Here is a 24,098-nt window from a genome sequence, read left to right as displayed (position 1 = left end):
AAGACTTTTTTAAAATTTGACTGATAGTCCTAAGTACTGTTATTACAAAAGCATTCTGTCATCCTTACGAAGATGTCAAACTTGCTCTTGATAATTCCTTCTCTTTGTTGACTTGATCCAACTGTCTCATATACTGTATATATTTAACATATTATTATTATTATTGTTGTTATTATTATTATTATTATTATTATTATTATTATTATTATTATTATATAATTTTTTATTTATACCCCGCCCTTCCCAGTTTAAAAACTGGGCTCAGGGCAGCTAACATCAAATATAAAACATTGATTAAAATGTGACTTAAAAACAGCATAAAATACAACATAAATGCAGCATCAATGTCAATAAAATTCAAAAATTCAGGGGTCATTTTTTTGGGAGGAAACCCCAATCCATAAACATCAAATGATCACCAGGGCTAACTGGCCAAGTTGTTCCTACTAGGGACAGCAAGGAGACCAGGGAAGAGTTTAAATGTGGGGTCCCAGAAGGGTTTCTTCATAGAAAAGAAAAGGGAAAGGGAATAGAAGATCAGGCTAATTCAAATTGAAGGCCAGGCGGAATAGCTATAGAAAAGCTATTTAGGTAATTCCTAAATACACTTTTATAACTGCAATAGAACAAATAATGAGACTATAGTATAGTTAACTTAGTGGTTAATTCAGCCCTGGATGTGTCTATTTATCTCTAGCTTGTCTTTTGATGTATTTCTTGCTGCAAAGTTGCTAACCAGTTACAGTTTATGACCTTGACATTTGCTTGTTTTCCTTTTGGAATTCTGGTGTATTTCATGTAATTGGTTATAAATAATACACATGGATGATAAGTCACCAGAGCACACAAGAGGCAATTTTCTGCTCCTTGTATTGTACATATTAGCTGAGGGATCCTTAAAACATTTAGGGGATGAAGATGACATGTAAACAAGATAGAGCAAATGAAAATGGTATCTGCAGATGGAGAAACAGGGCCAGATTTGTAATGCTATTGGGTTCTAAATTTTAAAAAAGAATACAACATTAGTTAATATAAGATAAAAAAGAGGGCATAGCAGAAAATAGTATCAGCCCAGTGGAAATAATATACACTGAATTAAAGATAGTGTTTTAATTAAGTGCATGAAAGACTGTCTTTTATGATCATATTTCAAATATTCAAATGCCTGTTTTTTCATCCATTCTCCTCTGACGTGGCTTAATAATATATCAAGAACAAAAAAGGGGGGTGTAAAGGAGCCTTTTTGAAAATTCAATTAGTCCATCACTAAGGGGGAGAAATAATTTCTTTTTCATTAAAAGGAATTCAACCCTTTACTCCTTGTGATGAGAGAGAAAGAGAGAGTCTTGAATTCTGACAATTCTGCCTTTGTTATGCATGTATGTATCTGTAACAGATGAGGTGTCATCCTTGGGATAATTTATCATCCTAACAACTAATATTTTATTACAGTTAGTGATTTCTTGAGATCTAAAGAAAGAAAGCATTATTTTCCCCCTTTCCTGGCAAACTTGTCAGGAGCTATTTCGTAGGCATGTCTGTTTCTCCAGCAGGGTTCTTGGGACTTTGTGACTTAGGGGGCATTCAGATGTGGCAGACATTGTGTTGTTCTCATCCAGCCCCCTCATCCAGCCCCCACCTGCCTGCCTTCATACTTACAACCAATCAGCAGGTGGCTCTGTCCACTATTAGCTCTGGATCAAACTACTGTTGGTCTCTGTACTTTAACCCTCCCAATCCCAAAGGACAACAGTAACCACTGTTTCAGAGAAGAAGAAGAGTTTGAATCCGATATCTGCTTTATCACTACCCGAAGAAGTCTCAAAGCGGCTAACATTCTCCTTTCCCTTCCTCCCCCACAACAAACACTCTGTGAGGTGAGTGGGGCTGAGAGACTTCAGAGAAGTGTGACTGGCCCAAGGTCACCCAGCAGCTGCAGGTGGAGGAGCGGAGACGCGAACCCGGTTCACCAGATTACGAGACTACTGCTCTTAACCACACCACCACACCAGAGCAACCAAGCAGCATGTTTGATGGATTCAATGCACTAACAGTGCACTAACAGTACCCCAGAACTGTGTCTGTGCCTTCTGGATTTATATGACCATTTGTAGCTGAGAGATGTGAGGATCCCTTACTGTTTGAGAATGTTTTGTCTTGGTGGCGGCACAGAGAAGTCATTTCATTCTCCATTCACATATGTACCTATGTATCACATGGAAAAAGAATTATGTGAACCATGGACTGCATGGAGACAGTTATAAGATGAAACTGAAAGGACTGCCTGTGCTTGCCCTCCCCACCTACACTTCCAGTCTGTTGCACAAAGGAATCAACAGCCTGTTGCACTTGCTCCCCACCCCTAATACTGTGTGAATGCTTTGCAATTTGTATTTTTTTTTATTGAAGTGGAGGAAATATTCCAAGAGCACATAGAAGATACATGCAAGTGCATGTGTTTACTTTTGAAAGCAGTTGTTTCAAAAGAGCGTGCATGTGGCAAAAGTGACTAGTAATGAGAAATCGCACTTTTCACCTTTATATACGGCCCTTGGATCAACTTTGGAAACTGATGGAAAGTTATTAACACCTGTCAGCCCTTTGTTGGCCTAAGTAGAATGAGGTGCTGGTCTTACTTCTGCTCCCAGAAGACAAGTGTCTATATGGTTCTCACAGTACCTCCAGGGGATCTGTTTCAGACACTGAGTGACAGATTGCACTGACCGCAAGGTGTATAAACTACCCTCCCAACCTCTGTGTCTGGTTACTTCCAGCATAGGTGTAAAGTGCATTGGCTGTCAGTTGCATGAAACCTGCTCTCTCTCTCTCTCTCTCTCTCTCTCTCTCTCTCTCTCTCGCCCCCCCTCTCTCTCCACACACACACACACACACACACACACACACACACACACACTTCAATAGAAGGAGCTCATTCTCCACTGTTCTGCTGCTGTTCTTATCTCTCTAAACAAAACTGAGAAGAAAAAATCTTGCTGTGGGTGTAGGTGGATGTCAACAGCTACCAAGACAGTCGCATCCCAGGCCCTCTGAAAGCTTCAAGTTCCACTCCAATAAAGAGCTGGGTGGGGTGGATAGGCTCACACTGGAGAAAACAGGAATGTACTATCACCAGCAATTTTTTTAAGGCACCTGTTGATGTGTCTGATGCAGGTTCCCTGGGAGGGAGAGTGAAGAAAAAGACTGGGAGAGAGCAAGATGTCAGCAGCAAGGGCATTTCTGTCCCAGAAATGTCTGTCCCTGGAAAACTGGTGGGAAATATTGTTAACGATAAAATAACCAAGCGTATAGAAGAATAAGCCTTGTTGAAGCTGAGTCAGCATGGCTTCTGCAAGGGCAAGTCCTGCCTCACTAAGCTATCAGCATTCTTTGAGAATGTCAACAAGCACATAGTTAGAGATGATCCAGGTGACACAGTGTACTTTGGTTTTCAAAAAGCTGTTGGCAAGGTACCTAACCATAAACCCAGTCGTTGGAGCCTCCCAGTAAGACTAATCTAAGGTCAGTTCCAGGATTTATGCAATTACTTTTAGTTTGAAATTGCCCTTAACTGCATGCTTACCTGTGATTAAACCCCATTGACTTCACAGTTTGAGCAAACATGCGTAAGATTGCACTATTAGTGCTCTGTGTAATGCTTACCCACAATATGGCTTTTTTATTTCTCTTATATTTACTGATTTATTGATGGATGATGATGATGATGATGATGATGATGATTATAGTTGCCAATGGTACAATAATGGGGATAAAAATAGTGCCTGCATATAGACGGGCCAATGCTCACCAGAAGGAAACACAGCATTTAAAATGTATAGCATTGGCTGATGGATGTCTTGATCATGCAATACAGTGGTGGCTTGGTTTAAGAACAGCTGAGTTTATGAATAACTTGGATTAAGAACGCTGCAGACCTGGAAGTAGGTGTTTTGGTTTGTGAACTTTGCCTTGGAATAAGAACATGTTCCGCTTCCTGTTGAGTATGTTCCATTTGTAAATTGAGTCCCCCGCTGCTATGGGAAAGCACGCCTTCATTTAAGAACGCTTTGGTTTAAGAACGGACTTCCGAACAGATTATGTTTGTAAACCAAGGTACCACTGTACAGTGTACATAAATGTCCAATTCACAAAACTCTGCTACTTTCTCCATAGGTAGCCCTCCTGCAACAGGGACAGGGACACTGCAGATTACTTTGGAAGATGTTAACGACAACGCCCCCTCTCTTTATCAAGCGGTTTCATCTGTCTGTGAAGATGCGAAAGATGTGAAGGTCATCTTTGGAGCCTTAGACAAGGATATTCATCCTAATGCCGAACCATTTAAATTTGAGTTGAGCAAGCAGTCTGGACAAGATAAAGTATGGAAAATCACAAGAATCAACAGTAAGTATATTAGAAATAGTACCCCTTCCATTATTCAATCTTTTAAGTTCTCTCTCCTCCCCACACCTTTTATCCATCCCCAACTGTTATCCACAAAATGGATCCTTGTTAAATTTCTCAACCATTCTGTCTGATATTTCCATTATATCTAAGGCTACTTTCTTATCTGTAATCAACTGTTATATATAAAACTGGTCATCCTTAAAAATTTCTCAGTACTTATGTCTGAGATTCCAATTCAATATATTATACCAAGTTTCCCAAACTTGGGTCTCCAGCTGTTTTTGGACTACCTCCCCCATCATCCCTAGCTAGCAATACCAGTAGTACCAAACAGCATTAAACTTTGTTACTAAGCATTTTCTTCAGATTTTCCTCTTCTTCCTTCTGGGATTTGTGTTTTGCTTCCAAGTCTGCCTCCGCCTCACAAAAAAACTTTGATCACACATACACACCATATATGTAAAGCACAATTTTTGCATGGTTGAAGCATACCATTTTCCCCAGAGCTACATTTCCCAGCACCATTAAATCTACATTTCCCAGGATTTTGTGGGGAGCAGTTTGTGTTATTTGTATGGTGTGGCAGATGTGCAGCTTCCCGCTTCATTCAAGTGCCTCTGTTTTGTTTGAAAAGCAACAAAGCACCTGAAGCTCATTTGAAAGTGGGACCAATGTGCTGAAATACAGCCTGAAGACAGTCCAACTAAATCTTGGTTGTGGGAAATGGCCAAGCAGTAAGAATTTTCTGATGCTATTGTTGAAAGCACTGCCTTTGGCCACAATACACAAATCCTGGCCAAAGTCTCCCTGATAGGCTCTGAGGTTGACTCAGACTGTTATAAAAGCTGTCCAAAAATTCGGTGACATAAAGGAAGTCAAGAGGCTGACAGATTTCTGCTGAGGGAGCCCTTAAGTTTTGCTGCGCCTCTGAAGTGCGTTGAATTATCTTCTGTTACAGTGTGTGGGAAATTTTGCCACTTCCTTAGTAGAAAATGAACACTCAGGGAGTCTGAATCAGCTCAGTGTATTATAGCCATCCCATGCAATGCAATGACTAGCACACCTGGTGGGTTTCTATTCTCATGAAATTGCAGGTGTGGGGAGAAGTGTTTCCCTGTCTTATGTTTTCTCCTGCTGAAGCCATTCCTCAGCAGATGCCTTTCTACCTGCTCAATTATGATTGCAAATAGACACATTCTGGCCTTCACTGAGCTTTAGTGATGGTTTGAGATCTATTAGCATACAGAACCAGATATATTTAGCTTTGTTAAACATTTTCTCAGATAGCAATACAAACTTGAGAAGTGTTGATACGTTAGGTCATCATGGAAGCAGAATTAATGGTTACCCATTTTGGGAAGGAGCTATGAAAAAACATTAATACAAAAAGGGTTGGGATATGGCTTTAGTTGAAATGTTGACACATAAAAATCACACTGGCTAAGTGGAGTCAAAAGAGGAATAATTCTGGATCAGAATAGTTTGATTTTGCAATGCGTGTGAATAAGAAAATTAATGATGTAATTCTGCCATCTCTTTACGCTGCTTGGTGGAATCCTAGCTGTTTATATTTGCTGTAGTAACATTAATAATAATAGCAGCATCTGTTATCTTTCTACTGTTTCATAGAGAGTAATTCTTGTGTGATTTTTGCTGTGCCGATTAGTCTCTGGAACTGAGTTTTATTCGCAATTTAAATTATGTTCAGAATTTTATTTATGTTTTGAGTTACATTCTTTGCAGCAGTTCAGGAACTGCCTTTGCTACAACTTATTTTTCCTCCTTTCTTTACATAAGAATGGGTGATGGAGGTAATGCTTCAGGAATTTGATATTTGTGGATTTCTCTTAGGAATTTGTCTATCTATTTGAAAGAATTTTTAAACTTCTTAAGGCTTTAAAAGATCAAAACGGTATATGCAACATTCATAGAAACAATAAGGCAGTATAAAACAGTTACAACATTTATAAAAAGCAGTAAAACAATGCTATAAATGCAGATTGTGGTAGGAATTCAATAATCTTTTAAATCAGGAAGAACCTGGGCAGAGAAAGAGACGTCGAAGCTTTTTTTACTGTCCCCTAATTGTTGTTTCCTCTTTCATTTCAGACACCCACGCCCAGCTCATTCTGCCACAAAACTTGAAGAAGGCGAACTACAACATCCCCATCTTGGTGACCGACTCAGGGAAACCACCTCTAATTAACAATACAGAACTGAAAATCCAAGTGTGTTCCTGCACAAAATACAAAATGGACTGCAGCGCATCTTCGACCCTTCACCTCAGCATGGTCCTCTTCTTCATTTCACTCTTCAGTTTATATTGTAAGTTTCCCGAAAATGTCTAACACTAGAGTTAGTTCACACTCAACCTGGTTCTGTTGATTGATGTGTTCATGCCACTGATGGGGGATGAAGAAGCAGGGGGAAGTTCATTCAGAGTGGGACCTCTTTCATCAGTATCCCACCCCGCCCCACCCTCGTCATCCAGTCATGATCCTATCTAGCTGAAGTAGCAGCCAGCCATGGGCTGCCTTTTTCCCAGAATACTGCAGGGCACCTGCTGTGGGGATGTTTAGAAAAGCAGGAGAGGATATGTTATTTGATGATATCCTTCCTAATTTGTGTTAGCAAGTTCTATATCTTAGCAGAGTTCCAAACATTCCCCCTTTTTAAATTTGCACAGCAGTTAGCTTGTTGCAGGCTCATCTGAGCCTCACTATATTCCTGTTAAGATCCCTTCTTATCCCTCTTAAAAAGAGTAGACATGACAATCTTATTAAAGTCACTATAAAAGTAGTTTACTCGCAGTATCATCAGTTCACAACTGGATCCCTAAAGGCAGACTTAGGTTACTCTATATATATATATATATATATATATATATATATATATATATATATACATACACACACACACTCGTGGAACTATCCCATAAGGGAGTTAGTCCCAAGTGACTGTGAACAAGTAGTCACTTTTGCTCACATGTAGAAAAACAAAATGGAGAAGAGGAGCAAAAGAAGGAGGTATGCTCCTCTTGCCCAGATTAGGCCATGCCCACATCTAGTCACATGCAAATGAAGTTTGGTCCCAGCTCAGGAGGAAACAGGAAGTTTTCTCCTAGCTGGTACAAAGCATGTTGTACTTGACTGCTATGTGTTTCACATCCTACACCTGCCACAGTGTCACTCTGTGGGAAGTTAGCTTCTAGCTGCCTTATGCTCAGCAGAGGCAACAGTGCTGAGGAGCCTTGCTAGGATGCAGTGGCCTCAAAGGGTGCTGTGTGTTGACTCTAGGCCTGCCTCTGATGGATGACAGCTCTTAATTTCAGAGATGCCGACTTGGCTCTAAGTCAAGCAACAGGGAAACAAATGATGCTCATTCAGAGAAGGCATAAAGCAGATTGTCAACAGAAAAATAACAGTTTTAGACTACAGTTTATATAAAGCAGCGGTGGGGAGCCTGTGGCCCTGAACTCCTATCAGCCCTAACCAGCATGAGCAAGTCTTGAGAATAGTGAGAGTTATTGAGTCCCACAACAACCAGAAGGCATCAGATTTCTCTCCCCACCCCCATTCCTAGACTTACATAATTTTTTTTCGGGCTATGACCCTCTCTGTTCCAAGTGCCCACCTCTCACCCTACCCTATAAAAAGTATCAGTCAGAATAGCAGTTTGCACAACCCACTAGGGAAGATAAGAACACCGACAAAGTCAAAATAGTAACAATTTATTTCACAATTATTCAAAATCCAAGTAAAGCAATTAACCACAGATCTAGACTAAGGTTACCAGAGGTCCCCATTTCCTCGGGACAGTCTCTGGATTTGCAAATCAGTCCCCTAAAAATCCATTGAAGTTGAAAAGCCATGCCTTCTCACCCCTGACCTACTGAATTTCATCTGCTTGAATGTGAGCAGAACTCTCTGCTCAGTGGGGGACTCTGCTGGTCATACGGAGATTTCTACTCTTGTACAATTGAACATCAGTACAACAACTACTGCAGGCCTTCTGTTAACAACATAGGATAAGGGCTGCATGCATGGGGGCATGGGTGTACAGGAACTGGGGGCAGGTCTTGTGTGTACACCCCTGACCCACCCCTTCCTTGAAATGTTGTGTGTTCACATGAACACAGTTTGATGTCAGTTAATCTCTGGTCAACCTGATACAACAATAATGGCCACAGATGAAAGCAGCTTTCTGCAGTATTTCCACATGTTTAACAACTTAGGATCACAGTGGTACCTCAGGTTACATACGCTTCAGGTTACATACGCTTCAGGTTACAGACTCCGCTAACCCAGAAATAGTACCTCAGGTTAAGAACTTTGCTTCAGGATGAGAACAGAAATCATGCTCTGGCGGTGCGGCGGCAGCGGGAGGCCCCATTAGCTAAAGTGGTGCTTCAGGTTAAGAACAGTTTCAGGTTAAGAACGGACCTCCAGAACAAATTAAATACTTAACCCAAGGTACCACTGTATATCCAACTAAATTCTACTCAGAATAGACCCTTTGAATTTAATGGACTTAAGTTAGTCATTGGATGCCACTGTTAGCCTCTGCAGAAAGTAACAGAGAAATCAGGTCAAAGAGCCATCTAACCACATCTACTCAGAAATAAGTCCCATTGAATTGAATGGTGCTTACTCTCAGGTAGGTGACATTAGAATTGCAGCCCAAGGATTTACCGTATTTTTCGCCCTATAGGACACACTTTTTCCCCTCCAAAAATGAAGGGGAAATGTGTGTGCGTCCTATGGGGCGAATGCAGGCTTTCGCTGAAGCCTGGAGAGCGAGAGGGGTCGGTGAGCACCGACCCCTCTTGCTCTCCAGGCTTCAGGAGAGCCCCACCGCCAGCCCCACAAACTCGGGGGACAGCGGGAGGCGCAGCGTGCCTTTTCCACTGTCCCCCGACTTGGTTAGAAAGCTGGCGGGGGGGGGAGAAGCCTGCTCCTCCCCATCGCCAGCCCCGCAAACTCGGGGGACAGCGGGAGAGGCGCAGCGCGCCTTTCCCGCTGTCCTCCGACTTGGTTAGAAGGCTGGCGGAGGACTTCCCCCTCCTCCAGCCCCGCAAGCTCCCAGAGCGATGCCAAAGCTGCATGCAGCTTCGGCATCGCTCTGGGTCCCGTTCTGGGGGCTGGGGGAGGGGGAAGCTCGGGCTTCCCCCGCCCCAGCCCCACGCCTGGGGGGGGAAATAACATTTTTTCCTTTATTCCCCCCCCAAAAAAAATCTAGGTGCGTCCTATGGGCTGGTGCATCCTATAGGGCGAAAAATACGGTATTTTACATTATGCTTTTGGATTTCTTACCCACCTTTCACCACTTTGCTACAACGCCAAACATTTCTTTCTTTCTTTCTCCCCGATTCCACACACGGAGGTGGCTCATTTTAGAACTGCCACGAGTTCTCCCACAGTCCAAATATTTATCAGAATAATCAAAGGTTACGGTGCTGTAAAAAAGAAAAAGAAAACATGAGAGACCCTTAATGTGTATTGAGCAGATGAAATATCCCCATCACTGGTAGCAAAATTATGGGCTTAATTTTTGCTCGCACATCCAGAAAGAGGGAGAGGAAAAAAACCTGCTTACTTGCTTGGCTTCGCTCTTGGTGCTTATACTTTATGAGCCACTTCTGCCTGGGAGGTAAATCCCTCTGTCAAGTGAGGATTTTGCTTCCCACGCCAAATTTTGTGCCTGCGTGCATACGTTTGACAATCTGGAATGGAGGATAGATAGCACAATGTGTGAGCCATTCAGTACGACTATGAGCCCTCTGTGATTCTCTTGCCAGAACAAAACATCTTGGTATTATCATTTAAATGAAGCAATTATTATCTAAGCTTGGGATATGTTCAGGAAGTCAGTGGAATGATATGTGGTTGAGGTTTTTATTTTATTTGGGTTGGGGGGCATTGAATGAGTTTAACTGCTCTGAAAAACTGCAGGATGGCAAATAATCTCGAAACAGCATATGCAATGACTGCCCCTAGCAGTAGATGGGATGGATTCCAGCTGCATCAACCATGTGAAGGGAGAAAGCTAGTATTCTACAACTGAGTTCTACTCAGAATAGATCCATCAAACTTAATGGACTTAAGTTAAGCCAGAGCTGCACCATACATTTAAAGCACATCCACTGCATATTTATTTCATAAATAAATTATCAATGAAAAGAATTGACAGTAATAATTGAAGTCTTTTGAAGAGTTAAATAACAATAGAAACAGATGGAAACTCACATCAACTTTCTAAACACCTGGGTAGGCTTGTCTAAAAAAAAGAAGAGCTTTAGCAGGCACCAAAAAAAAAGAGTACAGTGAAGGTGCCTGGCTGATCTCAATAGGCAGGAAGTTCCAAAGTATAGCTGCTGCCATATTAAAAGAGTGTGTACAAATGCGGAACAGGTACAATTTTGTATGCCACCTGTAGCAGTGCCGGTTCTGCCGATTGCAATGGTTGAATGGGCATATATGGGGTAAGGCTCTCTTGTAGGTAAACACAGATTTCAAGCTAACTTTTCCCCAAACAATCCTGGGAGATGTAAATGCTAAGGATTCTGGGAACTGAAGTTCTGTGAGGAAGAAACTGTTGTTCCCAGTATTCTTAGGGGGAAGTCGTGTGCTTTAAATGTGAGTTGGGTGTGCTTTAAATGTATGTTGTGGATCTGCCCTTAGTCATGTCCATTAATTTCAGTGGGTCTACCCTGATTAGATCTAACATTGGATACAGACCCTATTTTTGTTTGTTTGTTTGTTTTATTGCATTGATATCCTACCTCCCCCCCCCAAAGAGCTTAAGGCATAGTCCACCTCCTCCCCATTTTATTCTCATAACAACCCTGTGAAGTAACTTGGGCTAAGAGATAGTGACTGGCCCAAGGCCACCCAGTGAGCTTCATGGCCAAGTGGGGATTTGAACCCTGGTCTCCCAGGTCCAAGTAAAACACTCACCACTACACCACACTGGCCCTCAGGATCAAAATGTGCTCTGGAATTTCTGGGTAGGTAAACCTAGATCTCTGCAGGTCATCTAGGCTTGTTCAGTGTGTTTATCAGTTCCTATAAAAAAAAAAAGCCCAAAAGCAATTAATGACCAAAGTAAATGTAAAAAAATACATAAACATTATTTAAAACAACTTATTTTAGCAGTGGAATATCACGTTATTAACACTTTCAAATTCCCAGAGAAACAAAAATAAAATCTTTTACTGTCACTAAAACAATGACAATGTTATGTTGGTGCTTGGAGGACTTCTCTAGGAAGAAGATTTGTATGGGGAGCTTCGCTGGACTTTTAACATAGACCAGTTGCTGTACAAGAGTAGCTTCAAACTGCATTGGTGGTTCCTCTACTCAGTATGCTGCACATTACTCATGGGTACAGCAATTAATTGCAAGCTGATTTAGGAGCAGAGACATGCTTTCCGCCACACCCTAAAAAGAGCCACTCACTTCCTGTATGAAGGATGTCGTTCATCATTGACTGTAAAGAGTTCCCAGTTTGTGAAATTCAGCTCACATGCTGGGATTATATGCAATCAGGACACCCACAGAAAGGATGTATCCAGAGTTCACACAGCCATTACAGGTGCATGGGACAGTTAAGCTGTGCCCCCCCATATCTCATTGACCATCAGGCCCAGTCCGCCCATTGGGGCAGGGTGAAGCAACTACCTCATGGGCACCCTGCCTGCCCTACCACCTCTGATGGAGAAGAGGTGCTGGGGTCGGTGCTGCTTTCTGGTGACATCTCTGGAGATTTCACTGGACTTCCATGAGATCCCATGGAGTGTGCCAGATTTCATGAGATTTTGGTGAGATCTCACTGGAAATCAATGCCAGTAACAGTGCCACTTCTCCGCTGGTGGTGGTGACAGGTCACAGCGAGGTGGCATTTTGCCTCAAGTGGCAAAATGCAAAGTGCCAGCCCTGTTGAAACCAACACCCATCAGCTTCTGCTGGCACGGCCAACAGTCAGGGATGATGGGGTCCAGCAGCAGCTTATGGGTCACATGTTAGCTACTCTTGGAACAGGAGTCTTCCCCAACCTGGTGCTATTCAGATTTTTGGAAACACAACTCCTGCAAGCCCCAGCCAGCATGGAAAAAATCAAGCCACAGATAATAGTGAATACCTTTAGAAATCTATCTTTCCCCCTAGAGAAATTCGGTGAAATGTTCCTTCCAGACCCTAGAAATAGAGGATTTCAAGAGCCCATTTGCACATAGTTCTACCATACGCAAAAGTTGGTGCCCCACATTTCCTGTCCATTTTAGAATAGATATGAGCACTACGATGCTACTTTGAAATGAGCTATAGGAGCAAAGGATTGTTCAGTCATTTTGAAGTCAGTCTAAGCAACCTTTAGTGCTCTCCCTTTTCTGAGTTGCCTTGGGGTCTAGCCAGGTCTGCAAACTGCAAAGTTTGACTTTGGCAGCGATAAGTTAAACACTCCATTACCCTGCCGGAAAGTGAGGAGGCAAAGACTGAACTCGATGTGAAGAGACTAAATGAGTTTTGTGGAGTCTGCATTGAAATTAATTTGTCAAACTAAGTGTGAAAGGCCTCAGGTGTGCTGGGGAATGGCGCATCACACAGATGCCAGGACTCTGATTGCAAATAAACCTCAAAGATATCCTTGTATTTAACTATCTATTAATTTCCTCAAGCCTTCCAGTTGAAGTGACAATTCCTGGTAAGACTTCACCCCCTGGTGAATCCTCTGCATCCACCCGCCCCCTACTTATGATGATGCCACTCTTTCCCATTTCAGCAATGAACCAGAAGACCTAAGATGCAATATAGTCTCACTTCCCCCTCCAGTCTACAAATCCAGAAGACATAAACCATTAAACATTTCATTAATTGGATGATTTAAATCTATTTGAGTCTCAAGCGAGCAGAATTTGAGGGAATAGTTAATGGAGCAAAGCAGCCTCCCCCAACCTGACAGTCTCCAGGTGTCAGATTGCAAATGGCATCATCACATGGGTCACACTCTGACTAGGGCTGTTGGGACTTGGAGCCTAATAGCTTCTGGAGGGCACTGCGTTGGCTATCCCTGCACAAGAAGTTTCTTAGCAGCCACGTGAAGCTTGCTGATCCTATATATTTACACTCCATTGAAATGAATGGATGAAGCCAGGAACTTGTGGATGATTTCACACAAGAAATAAATACATATAGGAAATATGTATTCTATGCATACACATCCACATAAAGAGGAAAAGAGACGATGAATAAATGTGAAAGATAAGTGTATCCATAAGGCATAAATACTTGATCATTCGGAAATATTCCTACTTTGTGATCCAGTTGTTTTTTTATCAGCTTTTCCTCAGAAGTGAAAGCAGCACTTGAGAAGATTAAACCTTGATGCCTTATGTGGTGTATCTTGAGGAGGAGAGGGGGGAAATGTTTAATATTCTCTGGTTTTGACAGAGCTAAATTACTGGTTTGTAATAGACTGTGTTTCTTTTCTGGGCGGTTTATTAATGTCAGGCGTATGACTGCCGAGTCATTTTCTGAATTGTTTTAAAACAGTCTATAGCTAAAACCAGCCAATAATTCACAGAAGATAATTTACTTGACAAATTTTGGCTGCTGCTCTGCTGGCAGGGAGGCCACAGAAAATCACAATTTCAGTCTGCTCAAGTTTATCAATTTTTTATCTAACCCAATTTATCTCCTTGTCTTCCATGGGATTCAGTATTCAGTGTGTGATATTCCAAACTGCAGCAGTGTTGGAGGACTTTCAGCATTCCAAATTAAAGCTACACCAGCTGACTTTTTTTTTTTTTTTTTTTTTTGCTGCCAAGGCCACGTGGTGCTTTCTTTTCTTTCAACTTCCCACCTTCAGTTGCATTCCCTGATTGTGCAATATTGTTTCTACAGAGTAGCATTTTCATGATTAGCCACTGGTGACATTGCCAACTCTAGATATATGTGAGAGCTCCCACTATGGATCTGAAGGATCTTCAAAGTCCTAAGGGTTCTCTTGCTGTCAGAAAATACCTAGTGAGCTCTTCACTCAGAGGAGTTTAGCGCCTTTCATATCTTCAGAGTCCTTCTGAGATCTGCTTGTTTAAGCAGTCTTCCCCCATTAATCACTATATCACCAAGTGTGTTGCCTCTCCTTTTCTTCAGCTAACCCTTTCCCTCCTTGACTTGCCACTGAGGTGGCTAGCCCCAAAATCGCTGCCTTTTCCTTCACAAGAACATAATAAGAGCCTGCTGCATCAGGCAAGTGGCCCATTGAGTCCCGCATCCTCTTCTCACAGTGGCCAACCAGAGACCTGTGGGAAACTTGCAAGCAGGACATGAGCACAAGAGCCTTCTCCCCTCCTGCAGTTTCCAGCAACTGGAATTCTCAGTTATATTTGCATAGGAGGCTTGTTGCTACACATATTCAAACATCCCTTTCCCAGGCAAAGAAAAATTAGCACAGTTGAAGGACACATTCCAATTAGCCAAAAGACACACAAAGAGGGTGTAAGGCAGAGTTTGGGAGGGGGCGTGTCCTAAGGAGAGTCCCAAGAGCCAGATTGGCCTGAGGTTCTCCATCACTGCTATAGAAGAAAGCACTCTGGCCTTAAAAAAAGCAGTCATGAATTTCCTCCTCCCATCCTCCTTTAGGGAGGGAATGTGGCTAAATCAGCAACCTGAACACTGTTGACTGTCTTGTTAGCACTTTGATTCTGATCAGCTTCCCATCTCCCTGTTCAGTAGCAGTCAGGTTTTATTGAACCTTATGCTGAAAGTGCATGTTTTTAATCATCTGAAGATTAATTCAATAAATATCTGGAGAGAGGGTAATTGTGCTTCTCCCCCCTGAAGAAACTGAGTGATCAGCTAGCAAACTTGAACGTCTATCCTTATCAACCAAATGACTGTATATTACTAGAGCCAACTTGAATGGCTTTAAAAGAGAATTAAAGAAATTCACGGATGGCTGATTTCATGGCTGTGCTGTGCCTCCGCAGTCATTGGCAGTATTGCTTATGAATGCCAGCTGCTGGAAGCCACAGGTGACGAGAGTGCTCTTCTGCTCAGGTTCTGCCTTTAGACTTCACATTAAGGCATCTAGTTGGCCACTGTGAGAACATATTGCTGAACTAGACAACCATTGGCCTCATTCAGTTCTTAACATTTTCTGAATGCAATTGATCATATAAGTCCATTCCAGTCTTAAGACCTGGTTTTGCAATAGAAACTGCCTCAGTTACTCTGGAGGATGACCTGACCTGTGCTGTGAAAAGAACAGTGGAAGTGCTATCACGTTGATTCATTTTCATCATCACCCAATAGCACTTGATACCATCAGCCATGGTATCTTTCTGGGCCATCTGGCTGGAATGGATATACAAGCTGTCACTCTTCAGTGGCTCCGTTCCCATCTGGAAGGCTGGATCCAGGTGGTGGTGCTAGGAGACTGCTCTTCTACTCCATCACCTTTGGTCACCACAAGGTTCTGTTTTGTTTTCTATGCTTGTTAACAAATACATTAAACCTTTGGGTGAGGTCATCCAGAGGTTTTGGCTGAGATAGCCCCAGTGTGCAGCTGACATACAAAGCTATTTATTTTGTTCCAGTATTTCAAGTTCAGGGAGGCACTAGAATTGATACTCCAATGTCTGGAGCTAGTTCAGGAATTGATGGAGTTTAACAAAGTAAAAACTTAATCCTTACTACAGGGATGAGGAATCTGTAGCCCTCCAGCTGTTGTTCCACCCCCCTGGACCCCAGCTGGAATGGCCAATGATCAGAGTTTATGGGACTTGCAGTCTAGCAACTTACAGAGGGACATGTGTTCCCCACCACTGACTTACTAGATGGAGCTACCATTAATGAAGAATGCTGGTGAACTAGGTAGGGTAGTTCAACCCCTTCTGGTTGAGATCACATTCACCCCAAAGGTGCAGGGTACCTAGCTTTGGTTTAGTACGAGATCTATCGCTTTCCTTGAAGCAGAAGTTATGGTGGTTACCAGGAGGACTTAGATGACCTTTGATTTAGATGATCGCCATTTTCTTGAAGAAATGTTATATTAAACATAGCATAGTTTCTTGGTCAAAAATGATGGAACCCTAATCACATAATTCTCGAGTTAGAGAAATTCAGCATAAAATTTGATTTGAGTAACAGACCAGTGATATTAACAAACAAATCTTTTAGTGGTATTATAGTATTCCACACAACGCCCAATGTGCCTGTATCAGAGATACAGAAACAAATTATTCAAAACAAACAGCAATAACTATCTAGCAAACAAGTAACAACCATTGAGGCCTTGCTTAGTCAGTATATGTTTAGCAGTCAGTGGAATACGCAGTGGAAATGGAGGCCACAACTGTGAAATTATTTGCATGCTAATAAGTCCCCTTCTCTTTGGGAGTGTCATTTCTGTATGGCTGGTAAGAACAGTTTTAACAGTATTTGGATTTTTAAAAAAATCTTCCAGAGTCTTTGTTTCTTTGTGCTTTAAGCATAGAGGTCCATTGCAAGCTGATGAGGAAGGCAGCTAAACAAAGACATTGTGTTATAGCCAACCAAGTCATCACAGAAATAGAATGACTTCCACTTGTGCAACAGAACTTCTCCTCCCTTTCTCCCCACAAACACTTCTCCAAAATTTGTTCTGGAGACTTCCCTAGCCCTCCAGAAAAGATGTGGAGGGTTGTGTGGGGCACATGGGGGTAGAAGTGAGGGAGGGGAGAGTTTGTTACATCAGCAGAAATCATTGGTTGGCTTCAACCCAAAATCTTTGAATTAATGATGATAAAACATTTCAGAAAAGTAAGTAGAACATTACTAGTATTTTTTAAAAGATACACACTGCTTACCGTATTTTTCCATGTATAACACGCCCCCATGTATAAGACGACCCCTATTTCGCTACAGCCACCAAATGTCTGCACACTTGTTTCCAAAAGTCCCCCTGCCCACTCAATGCAACCATAGCCAATTGCATGCACACCTCACTGCTGCCGTAAATCACACACCCAATCGCCTCTGCCAATCTCTTGCTGGCTGCTGCCACCAATCCCCCCTGCCCACTATCCATGTATAAGAGGACCCTCAATTTTTGCCTTTTATTTCTAAGGAAAAAATATTGTCTTATACATGGAAAAATACGGTATATTCTCACAATCTCCATTAATCTGGAAAATTAGCCACCATTTCTTGGGGTTACCTGATACAATTTCTTTCTACTGGCAGTCTATTTGTTCCCAAAGTGGTTGTGTGCTTGGTCATGGTCTTAGAGACAATGTCCCACAAAACAACATAGACATGCATTGCATAAGAGATGAGAAGGCTTTGAGCCTTCAGGTGTTCTTGAACTCCAATTCCCATCAGCCTGCATGGCCAACATTCAGGGATGGTGAGAGATGGACTCCTGCATCTTCTGGAGGGCTGCAGGTTCCCCCACCCCTACCTTATATCAAATCAGATCATTACCCTTTCTAGCTCACTGTGATTGGTATCATCTCTCTTTCTGCCTTGCAACCCTTTGCTCAGGCACAGAGCTGTGGCCCCATAAGCATGGCAGCTTGCTAAATTGAAATGTGGACCTACTACATAATGGTCTTATGATCACTCCCCCTCCGAGAGCCAAAAAGGCGGGAGGGCTCAACCGCTCACTCTCGGAGTAACTAGCACAGATTAAAATCTCCATTTCACTCATAAAAATGCATTAAGCATATGAAACAAATCCATGCAGTTATTACTGTGATTATGAGTATGCCCAGATAGTTAAAGCTGTGTTAACTCTATATTAAATGATCTTGAATATGTACTCAAGGGTGAGTTTATATAAGAACATTAGGAACTTACCATTCTTAATAAAAGAAGAAAAGCCCTGCTGGATCTGACCAAAACAGATGCCTCTGTGGGAAGCCTGCAAGCAGGACCCAAGTGCAACAGGAACTCTCCCCACGTGTGATGCCCAGAAGTTGGTGTTCATGGTAGAACATCTCCATTGTGGCTAGAACCACTGGCAGCCTCCTCTTCCAGGAATTTGTCTAATCCATTTTTAAAGCTGGGGACCTCCTGCAGGAGTGAATTTCATAGTTTAAGCATGTGATATGTGGAGAGATGCTTTCCTTTATCTATCCTGAATCTTCCAACATTCTGTTTCAATGGATGTTCCCAAGTTCTGGTACAGTGGTACCTCAGGTTAAGTACTTAATTCATTCCCGAGGTCCGTTCTTAACCTGAAACTGTTCTTAACCTGAAGCACCACTTTAGCTAATGGGGCCTCCTGCTGCCACCACGCCGCCAGAGCACCATTTCTGTTCTCATCCTGAAGCAAAGTTCTTAACCTGAAGCACTATTTCTGGGTTAGCGGAGTCTGTAACCTGAAGCGTATGTAACCCGAGGTACCACTGTATTATGATAGTATTAAATGACTGTATTAAAGGAACACTTGTTCCTATATTATTCTGAATGGATGTTAAACGTTTTGGAAAACATTTCTCCATGTCCCACCACTGTTTTAATTAAAGCTGGTAGGGGTAGGCTTTTCTAGGTGGTAGCACCTGGGCTCAAGAACACTCTCTCTAAGGCCATTAATAGCACCTTCCCTTTCTGTTCTTGATGCCTTGTAAACATTAATAGCACACAGAAATCCATTGATGGATTATGGATCCTCTTGCAATTTCCTGAATGTCTCCCCCTCCCTCTGCTTTGTTTCTCATTTTGCATCTCAGCTTCCTAGACTGGATTTCTGAAGATATATTACTCAAGGGCTGCAATTGACCAATGTAACATTTTGAACTTTTATCCTCCAGCTGTAAATTGTCATAAATAATTGCTTCTGAACATGGGTAATTTAATGTGCCTTGCTTAATCATGTGCAAGCAATCAAGTCAGCAAAACCTTCAGATTAAAAGGGATATATATATATATATATATATATATATATATATATATATATATGATTGTCACCTGCTTGCTAATAACCACACATTATTTGCCCATCGCTTAGGTCTGTAAGAACTCCTGGCTGACACCTGAAGCTGACATTATTGAGTTGCCATGGTGACAAGCAAGCAAAGGATATGCCATCCCAGTCAGAAGATCACCTTTGACTCTTACGATTCCTTCACTCCTAAGCCTCAGTCGTGCCAAATGTGGCACTTTGCAACTTCACTCTGTCTGTCCTCCCAGCTGCACGATAAGTTTCTGACAAAAAACCTCCTGCCTCGGTCTGACTTTACCAATGGGTTCCTCGCCCAAGAAGACGGACGGTTGATGTTGTTGCTCGCCGAACGGTTACAAAATAAAAATAAAAACACCACATAAATCTGATCTTCTGGGAGCAGAATTACAGAAGGACTCCACCTCCCCTCTCTCTCTGTTGACTTGTTGCTATTCAACTGTTTTAAAAAAAATTGTCTGTGGGTTAGTATTTGTATATGTATGAGTGTATGTATATGTATATATATTTATATAGAGAGAAGAGATATACAATAGGGTTAGCTTTTGTATGGCATTCGCCTTAGGCTCACGGTCAATGGAGCAGAGCAGCACAAAGGCTCGGTAACAGATCAACATACCAATAATAGCTCAACTCGCTGTGTAAGCTGCATATAGAAGGGGAGATCCAATATTAGTCATACTCAGAGTAGACATGTTGAATCAATGCACCTGAGTTACTTGAGTTCCACTGGTCACAGTGGGTCTACTCTGAAGCACGACCAAAAGAGAACAAATTGTGGTGGTACCATGAGAAATGACCACTTTGGTGGCAGTTCCTTAAGAAAAGAAGTCCGGTACCATTCTCCCAAAGGTAATGTATCTTTTGTTAATTCATCCTTCCTGATCACATCCAAGAATATTTTACTCTTTCAGCTAGCTGTGGAAGGTGAGGGAAAAGTAACACTTAACCATGTTCTAGGGAAAAGAAAGTAGCTCTTGCTGATGGATCATCTATTTAGATATTTCTGGTTTTATAAAAATCTATTTTATATCTTGTCCCTCCTTCCCAAAGAGAGCATGGGGTAGAAAATTATTAAAAGAAAACACCTGTTTAAAAAACAAATAATAAAACATCAATGACATTTTGATAGAGAATCAAATGATATCTCCTTAACACCTCCTCAAAGGCCTGAACAAACAGATGAGTTTTAAATTTGTGCCTGAACATAGGTAGAGTGGGGACGACCCAATTTCAGCTGGAAGGGAGTTCCACAGGCTGAGTGCCAACACTGAGAACTCCTTTAGTGAAGTAGCCAAGCTCTTGTAACTGTCCCATTTCAGACGGTAGGTTCACATGATGGAAAATTCCAATGTAGAAAAAGGATACTTCCATATAGAATAATAACACAACAGGGAAAGCCTTTCCTCCTTGATATGGGTTGGTTTTGGATGTGAGAAAATTCCCTGCATTGAGTACCATTCCATCATGTGAAACGCCCTCCCCCTCCCAAAAAAAACCTCCAATGTGAAGTAGTATTGCCCATACACAGGTTCAACATCTCAATGAGAATGAAGTCTCCATGTTTGTAAATGGCAAGAGGCCACACCCACCCACCCTGCTTATTTGGAACAAGCAACATACTGGCACACATTGCCCAATCTCCCCTGGAGCAAGCAGGATGAACAAATCAGGAAGGTTTGATTTCTCACACCAAACCATGGCTTAAATGTTAGCTAGTGATCATGGCTGGTGGGGAGAGGGAGATCCACAATCCCAGGTTCAGAAGTAATTGGATGCCAAGGCGTATGGAATTGCTTCTTCCTCTCAGCAGTGCAGGAATGTTCAATCTCAATAAACAACAGTAAGTCACAAATGCTGGCTTATCATTACAACTGAACACAGCCTGTGTGTCAATTATAAATAAGAGATCGGAAGGTGTGCCCTTTGACTTTGCTATAGGCAAAAAACTGATGCCATCATCTAGCATTTCCACCTTCAGATAATTTACAATGAAAACACTTGAGAATTCAGTGGTTGGGCACCAGGCGGTCATCAGCTTTAGGGGTGGGGGAGTCTGTAGTGTCATTCAAACTCATGCATATGAGAACACCTATCAAGATCTCCCATTGGTGGCCCTTTTTTTTAAAAAAGTTCCTCAACAGCCTATTAATAACCAGTTCTCTCAATGCCTTTGGAAGCTAGCTCTCATTAAAGTGACACTTGAGCACACCTAGTGGGGTGGGGGGAAAGTTGTTATATAAATATATACATATATATAAAATTTGTTTTGAATATAGTATATATACATACATACACAGGTACACACACAGTTTAAATGAAAACTAACAATGAAAACTCCCTCTTTTCCCCCTCTTTCTTTTGGTCCATGCAAAATAACCACACTTGTTTGCAAACTGTAGGAATAAAGGGTGTTCATTATGTATGAATATGAATCCTTTTTTTAAGGGGGGGGAGTATTATTTGGTGAGCATGTAAGGAAATGGCAAAGTTCTAATTGTACCAAGACGTCCATCTTGTTAATAAATTGTAAATGATCCACAAAGCTCACACCAAATTTTTTTTATAACAAAGGAAATATCAGCAAAAAAAGAGAAAGAAGTATATTAAATTGACAGACTGTGGCTTTTAATAGAATTTGACAGTAACTAGGGGTAAGGTAAGTGTCTTAGACTCTTTTAATAAAGTTGCTTATTTAAAGTTTGAATTGCAGAGCTTTCTTATGCAAGAGAATGTCGCAGCTGTATATTTTGGGTTGGATTTGAACAAAAACTTACACACCATGCTGTATGTTTAAGCGTTACCTTCTATGTCATACCTCTGTTCCTACGGTAGCTTTTTATGAATCATTAAAGAAATCCAACCGCACATTTAGTTTTTCATACTCTTACACCAACTAGCAAGTGTGCCTTGAAAGGAAACCACTCTCTCAAGCTTCTTTGTTGTACCAACCATGATTGTACATTCACTTTAAGACCAGATGTTGGCCCTTTTTAAAAGAAACACGCTCCCCCACTCCAAATATTTTCAACGATACACAGATGTTGCTACACCATCGGCAATGATTTCCCTGTTCAGTCCAGTGGGGAAGGGGTACAGTTCAGCCTTCTTAGCCCTTTGAGTTGGGAAGCTGGCCTCTCTATTAAGACACCTGAGCCATGTTCATAGGAGCTCCAGTCGTGCACCAGAGCACATTAAAAAACCATGACTTGGACCAATGCAGGTCAGCATAAGTTGGGTTTTATACATTGTTTGCAAAAAATGCTTTGACAACACATAAGGGACAGACCGCAATCCTGAAAAAGTCATTGCACATTGTCTACAGAAGCATGTATTCAGTGTCAGTCATACTCAAAGCTGGCGCACTGAAAATATTGGATATAGATCTACTCTAAGTAGCATTTAGATGCAAACCTGAGTATCCCAACTTTTGAGAGACTGGGGGGATTGAAAGGTGCCAGAAAACAGGGAGTTGGAGATCCTATTATAGTGCAGCAATCTGAAATTTTTTTCTTTTTGTCTCTCTGTTGCTGCATATTTAGCATAAGGGTAAACACAGTTCTGTCTATTGCCGATGTAAACCTATCAATATGGTCCATCTCTGGCCAATGTTGCATCACTCAGAAGGTGGAAGGCCCTTATTCCCCAAATGTTGTATGTGATCAAGATGTTTTGAAACCATAGGAAATGTGGAATGAAACATGGATTATGGATGAATCTGTCTTTTTTGCCTCATTGGCAACCCAATTTTACAAAAACAGGCACCAATCCCATTTATGTCATTTCTTAGTTTTTGAAAAGGTTGTGATTAGGTATTCTTTCGGGAATGTAAGAAGGCTTGTTAAAGCAAGCTAGCCCACACAGATACATGAAGCTTCTAATCAAACAGTGCCATTTTTCAATGTGGTACAGACGTTGACCTTAAACAGATGCAAGCTCAGGTAAATGAAGTTGAATGAAGATTCAGTTGTAAACCTATGGGATAAGGTTGGAAGAGGAAACTGTTTTTCTTGGCACTAATGAATCTGATTGCAACATGTTGACCCACCACTCAGCAAATCCCATTTAGCCCTTAATTTGCTAGATTGAGCATATAAAATGGGATTCTCTGAAGCCAATGGAACAGCAAAAGCATGCAAATATTTTATTTAGCTCACTGTTGTTTTCATTTCACCCAGATATCGAGAACCTATAAAAACTTTGCTGTTGCATGAAAAAGACAACATTTAATTTTTTTTGACTTATTTACACTGAATTAAGTGCAATATTTATTAAGTGTTAAGGCACATCATGTGCAAAATCATCTACGTTGAGAGAAAGGCGCATGTAAAAACAGCCCTGGCATTAAATAATTTTGTTCTTTAAACAGAATTTTTGTTAAAAGCACAACTTTAATATAACCATTATTAAGCTAATCAAAAAATTGTGCTGATTAGCAGGGCAAATGCCATTTTCAATAGCAGTCACAAATGGAGAAATTGCCAGAGTGCCTTGGGAGCCTGTTCATATCTTGCTTGTGTGCATATATTAATGTACATTTTTGTTCGGCATTTGCAAAGCTGAAAGATCAAAGCAAAACAATGCCAACGGAACTTCCTCTGGGTGCCAAGGCAAAAATTCTAGATTGGAGAAAGTGCATAACTACTCAGCCAGATTCCCACTTGACAATGAGGAATAATTCAAATGACTGTTTTTCTTATGGATTTAGACTGATGCTCAACGGAAGACTTTTTGGCTTGTCATTTCTA

At 41.5% G+C, this 24,098-nt stretch overlaps 1 protein-coding gene across 2 annotated transcripts in view; it reads left to right on the top strand.

The window, feature by feature from the left end:
* The window catches only part of CDH13 (cadherin 13), a 665,580-nt gene extending 643,362 nt beyond the window's left edge, over positions 1–22,218 (top strand). For both annotated transcript variants that reach the window (XM_083626042.1, XM_083626043.1), the window contains exons 12-14: positions 4,174–4,404; positions 6,517–6,732; positions 19,399–22,218. In XM_083626042.1, the coding sequence (XP_083482168.1) occupies positions 4,174–4,404; positions 6,517–6,732; positions 19,399–19,406 (455 nt within the window). In that variant the 3' untranslated portion in view covers positions 19,407–22,218. The remainder of the gene's footprint in view (positions 1–4,173; positions 4,405–6,516; positions 6,733–19,398) is intronic.
* The last annotated feature ends 1,880 nt before the right edge of the window (positions 22,219–24,098 follow it).

This window comes from Podarcis filfolensis, assembly GCF_964270895.1.
Source record: "Podarcis filfolensis genome assembly, chromosome: 8".
NCBI lineage: Eukaryota > Metazoa > Chordata > Lepidosauria > Squamata > Lacertidae > Podarcis > Podarcis filfolensis.
This window is presented reverse-complemented; position numbering and strand designations above follow the sequence as displayed.